General features: G+C 41.4%; 1 protein-coding gene across 3 annotated transcripts in view; it reads right to left on the minus strand.

Moving 5' to 3' along the window:
- FMO5 (flavin containing dimethylaniline monoxygenase 5) overlaps nucleotides 1-6,326 on the minus strand; it is a 35,667-nt gene extending 29,341 nt beyond the window's left edge. For 2 of the 3 annotated variants that reach the window (XM_023193441.1, XM_023193439.1), the window contains exons 1-2: nucleotides 5,959-6,326; nucleotides 5,574-5,748 (exon numbers count right to left, since the gene is read on the minus strand). In XM_023193441.1, the coding sequence (XP_023049209.1) occupies nucleotides 5,574-5,708 (135 nt within the window). In that variant the 5' untranslated portion in view covers nucleotides 5,709-5,748; nucleotides 5,959-6,326. The remainder of the gene's footprint in view (nucleotides 1-5,573; nucleotides 5,749-5,958) is intronic. The other variant, XM_023193440.1, reaches the window with a different exon arrangement.
- Between the last annotated feature and the right edge of the window lie 4,149 nt (nucleotides 6,327-10,475).

Below are 10,475 nucleotides of genomic sequence, written 5' to 3' on the forward strand. Positions count from 1 at the left end.
GAAGGAAGGAAGGAAGGAAGGAAGGAAGGAAGGAAGGAAGGAAGGAAAGAAAGGGAGAAAGAAAGAAAAAAAAACTCCTAGAGCCAACAAGTGAGTACAGCGGGGTTGCAGGATACATGGTTAACATACAAAACTTAGTTGCTTTTTTTTTTTTTTTGAGACAGAGTCTCGTTCTATTGCCTAGGCTGGACTGCAGTGGCAAAATCTTGGCTCACCACAATCCCCGCCCCCCAGATGCAAGCGATTTTCCTGCCTCAGCCTCCTGAGTAGCTGGGACTACAGGCGCATGACACCATGCCTGGCTAATTTTTGCATTTTTAGTAGAGATGGGGTTTCACTATGTTGGCCAGGCTGGTCTCTATCTGCTGACCTCGTGATCCACCTGCCTTGGCATCCCAAAGTGCTGGGATTACAGGCATGAGCCACCATGCCCGGCCATTTGCTTTTTTATATACCAGAATGAACAACTGGAATTTGAAATTTTAAAAACTCTGTCTATAATAATGCCCCCGAAATTACATACGTAGGTATAAATATAAAAAAAGTATAGGATTTATAAGCATGAATTATAAAACACAGATATAAAACACAGATTAAGAAAGTCTAAGATTTAAATAAATGGAGAGATATTCCGATTTGTAGACTGGAAGATTAAATATTGTCAAGATGTCAGTTCTTTCCAACTTGACCTACAGATACAATGCAATCCCAATCAACATCCCAGCAAGCTATTTTAGAATCCAAGTTAACACATGGATTCTAAAGTTCATATGGAAAGACTGAAGGCCTAGAAGAGAAGACTTTGTCCTTAATTTTGGGCTGTGTACAGTGGCTTTGTTCCAAAGAACACAGTATGGTAAGGGAAAAACAAGGAGCAACTTTACAGTGTCAGCAAAAACTGACAAACACTGTTTCAAGCCAGGACATCAAGGTTAACATCAATAGTGATATTATCTAGGGTTTTTATAGTTTGAGGTTTTACATTTAACTTTTTAATCCATGTTGAGTTGATTTGCACATATGGCAAAAGGAAGGGATCTAGTGTCAATCTTCTGCATATGGCTAGCAGTTATCCCAGCCCCATACAATTTATCCTTGTAACAAACTTTCATATGTACCTCCTGAACCTAAAATAAAAGTTGGAAAACGAAAAATAGAAAAGTGAAACAAACTTACACTTCAACAAAGATATATTTTGGCATATATTGAATGCTAATTTCTTACTTACAATAACATAAAATGAGTTTTAAGTTTCAAAAAAAAAAAAAACCGTGGGTATAATGTTGATAGTATGTACCCTTGATGGGAGGTTAGGAGAATGGCACTTTACCTTTATAATATTCCTCCCCAAAATTCATAACTGCAGTTTAACCATGAGAAAAAAATCAGATAAATCCCAACTGAGGGATATTCTACAACGTATCTGACCAGTAAGTAATCATCAAAACTATCAAGGGCATCAAAAACAAGGAAAGTCTAAGAAATTTCATAGCCAAAAAGAGCCTAAGGAGATATGACTATTAAATGTAATACGGTATCCTGGGTGGGATCCTGGAACAGAAAAAGGACACTAGGAAAAACTAAGTAAATCTGAATAAATTATGGAATTCAGTTAATAATAATGTATCAATATGGGTTCATTAATTATTTACAAATGTATCATACTAATATAAGATGTTAATAATGGGGTAACTGGACATGAGGTGTACTTTAATTATCTGTGCTATCTTCCTAATAAATTCTGTAAGTCTAAAACTGTTCTAAAATTAAAAGTTTATTTAAACATGTTTGTACACAAGTATATCTTTTTTAAATTAAGGTAAATTAATGAATGGCAGGGTCATTTTGGAATTAAGATGTTTGTAAGGAGAACAGGAGAGTTACGTTCCTAACTTCTGAATTTTATTTCATTTATTCATTCAAGAGATATTTATAAAGTCCCTCGGTAATAAAATACTTTATGAGGTACTGATAAATGCAAGTCTGCACCTGTATTCCAAAAGTTCAAAGTTTACAAAGAGTAGAGCCATGCTTTCCACAGCAGGTCTGTTGGGATCAGTGGGTGAAATGAATGACAGATCTCACCTCTTTGAGGTACTCCTATATTTCAACTCTTTTTCAAATCACTCACCACAACAAAGTGTTATCCTGTGTCAATAAAATCCTTCAAGTCCTTCGAACCACCTGACTGGACCTTAGGTAAGTTTTATCACTGTGCCAATCCACTGCTTTACAAAAGAGTGAGCACAGAGCAGTATTGGGTTAGTGGGTAGAAGAAAAAGAAGCTTCTGCTCCTGGATTTTACAATTTTCTACCATTGATGAATAAATCTTCCCTCTACAAATTCTATACACTGATTATATTTCCTACCTAGGCACAAGGCTCACACATTTATTTGATCAGGAAGTCTGTGTAAGAAAAGAGAGGCCAGGCACGGTGGCTCATGCCTGTAATCCCCACAATTTGGGAGGCCGAGGTGAGCGGATCACTTGAGGTCAGAAGTTCGAGAATAGCCTGGCCAACACGATGAAACCCCATCTTTACTAAAAATACAAGAATTAGCAAGGCGTGGTAGTATGTGTATAATTCCAGCTACTTGAGAGGCTGAGGCATGAGAATCGCTTGAACCCAGGAGGCAGAGGTTGCAGTGAGCTGAGATGACACCACTGTACTCCAGCCTGGGTAACAGAGTGAGACTCTGCCTAAAAAAGAAAAAAAAAAAAAAAAAAAAGAGAGAGAGAGAGAGCAGGGGATGGAAGTTGGGGTAATTGGAACTGATGGGATTGGAAGAAGTAATAAGGACAGAAGAAAGAAGAAAAATTTAAATGGGAGGAATGAGGACAGTTTGGGGCTACTGTTCCTGTCAGATTCTCAAAATCCCACGGAATAGAAACTCTTTGAACTGTTATTCCTTTTTTTTTTTTTTTGAGACGGAGTCTTGCTCTGTCGCCCAAACTGGAGTGCAGTGGCCGGATCTCAGCTCACTGCAAGCTCCGCCTTTTGGGTTCAGGCCATTCTCCTGCCTCAGCCTCCCGAGTAGCTGGGACGACAGGCACCCGCCACCTCCCCTGGCTAGTTTTTTGTATTTTTTAGTAGAGATGGGGTTTCACCGAGTTAGCCAGGATGGTCTCAATCTCCTGACCTTGTGATTCACCCATCTCAGCCTCCCAAAGTGCTGGGATTACAGGCTTGAGCCACCACGCCTGGCCTGAACTGTTATTCTTAACTTTGTCTGAACATTGGAATCATCTGGGGAGCTTTAAAAAATGGAGATAGTAGAACACATGCTTGGCTCTAGAAATATAATGGTGAACCACAGGTGTGGTCTGTCGTAACAGAGGTCAGAGCATTATGATGAAACACAGCTTATTTATTTTCAAGGAAGCAGTTTACAAAGTGTTAAAATTTTGCCAAGTGGATAATCAGAAGAAAAGCCTCCACATTAAGTCTTTAGCAGATAATAATTTTAAACCACACTGGAGATAAAAACCAGAAACTTGATAATCAGACAGGATGATGGATGCCCTCCCAACCTCCTCCCATCCTTAATTGATTTCATGCCTTTTTAGTAACTGCCAAACCTGGCTAAGATGCTTAGTAAAGACACCACATGTGTGAGTCCCATCCTAGGCCTACTGAATAATAACCAACATGTAGCACTATGTTCCTGGCACTGCTGTAAGTGATTAGCATAATTATCCATTCACTTACTCCTGACAATAACTCTATAAAGTGGATACTATTATTATCCACTTCTTAAAGATGAAGAAACAGAGGTATAGAGAGGCTTAATGATGTGCCCAAGGTCACACTGCTAGTAGGTGACAGAAATAACGTTTGAGCCTAAGACTGCGTTCTTAACCTCCATACCATATTGTGGCCAGATTTTAAGAGCAGAATTTTCTGCTGTTTACTAAAAACAACGGGCTTTTTGCCCATGTCCAAGACTGATGATGATATAGGTATGCAGGTCAGCCAAGGGGATCCACTCCAGATATGAATAAGGACCACTGTCACATAAAATTAGTCCCCAAAACAGAGTCAGGGTGCAAGAGGATTGTATTTCTGTTCAACTAAGAAATGCTATAAAGCCACTTTTATGTAGCTGGCCAACACTGTGTTGGTTTTTATGAAATATGAAATGTAAAACTTATCTAGGGCACCTCAATACTATTCACTGTTCAGAAAGCTAGCTTAAAAGCAAACCTGTTCTCCTCTAGTCACCCAAGATGCCAATAGGAAAGAAGGCTAAGGGAAAGAAGGCGGCCCCCACCCCTGCTACGGTGAAGAAGCAGGAAGCCAAAAATGTTGCGAATCTTCTGTTTGGGAAAAAGCCTAAGAGTTTTGGCATTGGACAGGACATCCAGCCCCAAAGGGACCTCACCCTGTTTGTCAAATGGCCCCCTGTATCAGGTTGCAGCAGCAAAGAGCTATCCTTCTATAAGCTGCTGAAAGCACTTCCTGCCATTAACCAGTTCACCCAGGTCTTGCACTGCCAAACAGCTACTGACTGCTTATGCGGGCCCACAAGCACAGACCAGAGACAAAACGAGAGAAGAAGCAGAGACTGCTGTCCTGGACTGTGAAGAAAGCTGCTGGCAAAGGGGATATCCCACCGAGACACCACCCGTCTCGCCAGCAGGGGTTAACACAATCACCACCTTGGTGGAGAACAAGAAGACTCAGCTGACTCAGCTGGTGGTGACGGCACACGATGCGGATCCCATCGTGCTGGTTGTCTTCCTGCCTGCCCTGTGTCCCAAAATGGGGGTCCCTTACTGCATTATCAGGGGCAAGTTAAGATTGAGATGTCTAGTCCACGGGAAGACCTGCACGACGTTGCCTTCACACAGGTTTACTAGGAAGACAAAGGAGATGTGTCTAAGTTGGTGGCAGTTTTCAGAACCAATTACACAGACAGATATGATGAGATTCGCTGCCACTGCGGAGGCAATGTCCTGGGTCCTAAATCTGTCGCTTGAGTCACTAAGCTGGAAAAGGGAAAGGTGAAAGAAGTTGCCACTAAACTGGGTTAAATGTACACTGCTGAATTTTCTATAAATAAAAAGAATAAAAATTATCCTTCGAAAAATGAAAAAATAAAAATAAAAGCAAACTCAGCAAACCCAATGCATGTCAGTTTGGAGATCAATAAAGGTTGCTGGTATTCTTTGGAATATAATAAGTTTAACTATCTGTTTTATTTTATTTTTTTCTTGAGACGGAGTCTCGCTCTGTCACCCAGGCTAGAGTGCAATCTCAGCTCACTGCAAGCTCCGCCTCCCGGGTTCACCCCATTCTCTTGCCACAGCCTCTCGAGTAGCTGAGACTAGAGGCGTCCGCCGTACGCCCGGCTAATTTTTTTGTATTTTTAGTAGAAATGGGGTTTCACGTGTTAGCCAGGATGGTCTCGATCTCCTGACCTCGTGATCCATCCGTCTCGGCCTCCCAGAGTGCTAGGATTACAGGCGTGAGCCACCGCGCCGGCCACCTGACACTGTTAAGATAAACTGTAGTATGCACCTAGTTGCAGGGAGGGTTTCAAGTATTAAGGGACTAGGAGATGTATATACCTGGAACCTCCAGAGCCCTCCGATGTCATCAGTCCTTTCAAAGCAGACAGGTTCCAGGCCTTCTTCTACGCAGCACTTGATGGAAGAGAGCCCGCTCACTCCTCCCCCAATCACAGCAATTCTTTTCTTAGCCATGGTCTCCAGAGATCTTCACCGTGGGTCAATGTCGCCTATCCTAAAGAAAGGATGACAAAAGACAAAAAGCACACATCGGTCAACATTTTTCAAGGAAGACCTTGGCCATGGCATTCGAATAAATTCTGTACAAGAGCTGCCTTGAGGAGGACAGATTCGACGGTCCTCTTCACTAGAGGAAATCGCTCTGCTGGCATGGGGGAGCCCTGCGCCTGCGAGACCCAGAGCCGAGAGTGCTCTGCTGCAGTACCGGATCTCACCGCCTTTCCTGAAGCCCTCAACAGATCCTTCAGCTGCGATCAAAAGGCGACTCAATAGCCGGCTGTTGTCAAATTAGTATAAACCAACAGTGTACAAACAGCAAGAGCCAACGGGGAGGGGCTGTAGCGCTCCACCTCCTTTCAGAGACTACTCCCCCGCCCACTCAGCGGCACCCATTCTCCCTCCGTTGATGGGAATGAAACGTAGGCTGAAGCTGCTTTGGGCGAAAAAGTTAATCCTGCAACTTCTTTATATTTCAGCTGCTGTTGCCAGCACTCTCAACTTTCTCTGAAAACAGAGTGCCCCCTAGCCCCGTCTGTGCTCGCCTCTGCATCCACTTTTAACTTCCTGGTTTTTGCCTTTAACTGACAAACACTTCCTAGTGAAAAAAAAACTGTCAACAACCCCAAAGCAAGTTCTGCTCCAAGTGCTTAAGTGAACACCTATCCTTCAGGTGATCTGTTCAAACAGATGACCCTGCCCCCCCTTCCGCCCCCGGCTCGCCTATACCTCTCTCCTCCCCTCCTCACAATCGGGATCTAAGAATCTATACTTCTGGTAGAAATTTACTTTTAAATCCCCGTGCACTGAGCTGAGTGCTGGAATATAGTGAGGAATGTATTGTTTCCTACTCAGAGGCGCTTACGGTTTAGTGGAGGAGACCAAAACATAAGCAGATAATTTTAATGAAATAAAAGTAGTTTTAATACTGCTTTCCTACAGTTATATGAGTAACCAAAAATACAAAATATCCACTTCTAAAATGTAACTTTTCAAATATAAAGTCATGTAGAACCACCAATATACCAGAAACAAGATTTCAGGCACTGGGCTAGAACAAGGGCCCATCCGGCCAAGGGTTCTATTTGACAGATGTGAGGGGTTGTAAGAGGCATGGATTGTGACTCATGCCTTGGATCCTTGCTCAACCTTCTACCACTCCCTGAGTCAGTTTTGCTCTTCTAATCTGCACCTGCTAATCTTGGACTTTTACATGAGGCAACTGATATTTTGTTTGTGCCACTGAATTTTTTGTTGTATTTATAGCAACTTAGCGGACTCTAATTAACATGAATATGTTTTGGAGCTGTCAAACTTTTTTTTTTTTTGAAACAGGGTCTCACTCTGGCACTTGGGCTGGAGTGTATGGTGAAATCATGGCTCACTGCAGCCTTTATCTCCTGAGCTCAAGCAATCCTTCCACCTCAGCCTCCTGAGTAGGGACTACAGCTGTGTGCCACCACATCTGGTAATTTTTGTATTTTTTGTAGAAATGAGGTTTCACTATGTTGCTCAAGCTGGTCTTGAACTCCTGGGCTCAAGTGATCCACGTGCCTTGGCCTCCCAAAGGGCTAGGATAACAGGCATGAGCCAACAAGGCCAGCCTATAAAATATTTTAAAGACTAATATCTTTCACAAAAGCGTTCAGCTATAAATGTGAATTTATACTAAAATAGTATCTTTTAAAAGTAAAATTCTGAAGACAGTGTTTCAACACAACCATTTTATATGCTGGACGTTAACTTAAAAATGAATTATTTGTAAATTGGATAATTTTGAATGCACTAGAAGAAATGCCTTAAAGGAAAACATGAATACTTTTATTAACTGAGTATTAATTTCTTCCTACTGAATCAGTTTTACAAATAATGCAAGAATTACTTTTAAAATCTAGTAAACAATGTAATTTTATTTTAATGTCCCCCTACTTCAATTGTGTCTTGTAATCAATTGCTTTTGAAGGTAGCAAATATGTTTTGTGTTGTTTTAAAATTACTTATACAATGTTTTAAACCTTGACTCAAATTTTCTCTCTCTCAGCTAGCTAACAATTTGCAAGTGAGTCAATTTCTTCATTGACCAATAACTTGATACACCCAAATTAATATATAGACTCAACTCAGTTACTCATGCTATTACAAAAGAGCAATATTATGAGTGAGAAATAACAATGACTAATTCCAAGATAACATATGAGGCTTTTGAAGGAGTGTATGGGTATGGATGCACATGCATGTGGAACTGGGTTTGCAGAGTTTCTGCAAAGGTCCAACCCAGGAAGAGCTTTCAAACAATACAGTCTCACTTCTACTCAGATGCTATCCTGTTTTCCAATTCTATTACATTTGCATTTTGCCTATATTCATTCAGGAAATAGTCTCTTTTGGAGGCCACTTTTTTTTTTTTTTTTGAGATAGAGTCTCACTCTGTCACCCACGCTGGAGTGAAGTGACGTGATCTTGGCTCATTGCAAGCTCCATGGAGGCCACTTTTAAATGGCATCTTTGTAAGATAGAATAGGCTTGAAGCTTCTTTGAGGGACAGCTGCCAGGGAAAGGTGCCTGACAAGCATTGGACTGTGATATGAGTGAGAAATATACTTTTGCTGAGTTAAAATGTGGAGAGCTATTTGTTCAGTAGTAAACCCTTAATAAGTCAATCCTGACTAGTGCAAGAGTCATTTCTAGCACAGCATCTGTTGGGAAAAAGCTAAGTGTTGGGAAGAAAGCTGAGGCAGGGCTTGCATGTCTGACATAATGTCCTCTGCAATGTGTGTAGACTTGCTGGCTCCTTGCTTCTAGCCCTCCAAGCTCCTAGATCGATTGTATTCCCATTACCTCAAGTAGCAGAACATGTTCCATATAAACGCTAAACCGTCACAGCTGTAGATCATGAGCCTGCCTTTTTGATCCCCACATTCTCACCACCTGTTTCTCTGTTGGATTACCAATAAATAGCGTGGGCTCCCAGAGCTCGCGGCCTTTGCAGCCTCCACAATCGCGATGGCTCCCCTAGTCTCACTTTACTTTTCAAACTGTCTTTTCTCAGTCCTTTGACTGCCAGACTTCGTCGCCCCCACGACCTGGTGTTGGGTTTGATCTCCCCAACCTCATCCCTTCTATGCCTACTATGTGCTAGGTACTTTGTTACTCAGAGAGGAGGAAGGGAAAGTGCATATCTGAAAAGGATGAGGAGATAAATCACAGACATCATGGTAGGCTGAAAACATGGTCCCCAAAGATACCCATGTCCTAAGCTGCAGAACCTATGGATGTTATAATACATGTAAAGTGCCCACACATGGCCTGGCCCATAGAGTTCAAGTATTAGTCGGCATTAATTGTAAAAAATTATTTTATTTTCTAACTTAAAAATGTTTTCACTAATTTATTTTTTTATTTATTTTTTCATTTTTTGAGACAGAGTCTCACTCCGTCCCCCTGGCTGGAGGGCAGTGGCTCAATCTCGGCTCACCGCAAGCTCCGCCTCCCGAGTTCCCGCCATTCTCCTGCCTCAGCCTCCTGAGTAGCTGGAACTACAGGCGCCCGCCACCGCGCCCGGCTAATTTTTTGTATTTTTAGTAGAGACGGGGTTTCACCGTGGTCTCCATCTCCTGACCTCGTGATCCGCCCGCCTCGGCCTCCCAAACTGCTGGGATTACAGGCGTGAGCCACTGCGCCCGGCCCACTAATTTATTTTGAATTGACAAATAACAATTGTCTATATTTATGGAATAATAGTGAAAAATTTAAAATGACTTCATAAATGTTCATCAAGATGGGGAAGAACTATATTACATATTATATTTAATGAGATGAATTTATACTGTCATGAAAAAATTAGGAAAGATTTTAACCAGCATGGCCCTTATTTCATTTGTATAGCTTCCAGGGCAGAGGGTAGGAACAATCTGGGCAAGCACATTTAAAGCTTCAACTCATATGCTAGGGTAAATCACATTCACTCATATTCCACTGGCCAAGGCAAATCACAGGGGTTCTTTCTATTAGGAAGCACTGCAACTCATATAACTAAGGGCATAAATGTATAACCATCTTATGGAGAGAAAGTGGATAGTTAGGAACAGTAATACAATCTATCAAAGCTGGTTAGAGCCTACCATGGAGTAGATATCCCACTGTGTGTGTGTGTGTGTGTGTGTGTGTGTGTGTGTGTGTGTGTTTCTGTTTACCTTTATGACATGACCCATATCTGTGGGCCACACATATGGGGAAAACATTATGCCTGTAGACACCCCAAGCAAATGAGATTTCCATGGAACCTCAATAATGAGGGATAACTTCCAATTTCTTAAGTCTCCACTGATGAAATGCGGATACTTGAGTGACCCCCAGGCTCATTCCCAAGTAAAGGTTTTTGATCCTTCATAATACCTTGGACTTTCAAATTTGTATTTAGCTTCTTGTGAAAAAAAGTTGCATTTAATTTTTACAACAGCATTATAGGATAGCTACTATTATCCTCATAATTTACTATGCATTATGGGCCTTTCAGAAGCACTCTGATTGTTAAAACCCTCTAATTAGGAAGACAAATTATACATGCCATTTTTGAGCAGTTTGAGGGGATAGAGGTGGGGGAACTTCCTTGCATTAAAGTTATAACTATGCCTCAGGGATAGATACATGTGCAACAACAGAACCCAGAACAGGTATGCTCATTTTTCTTTTTTTTTTTTTTTTTTTTTTTTTTTTTTTTTTTTT

This window comes from Piliocolobus tephrosceles, chromosome 1, assembly GCF_002776525.5.
Source record: "Piliocolobus tephrosceles isolate RC106 chromosome 1, ASM277652v3, whole genome shotgun sequence".
Classification (NCBI taxonomy): domain Eukaryota; kingdom Metazoa; phylum Chordata; class Mammalia; order Primates; family Cercopithecidae; genus Piliocolobus; species Piliocolobus tephrosceles.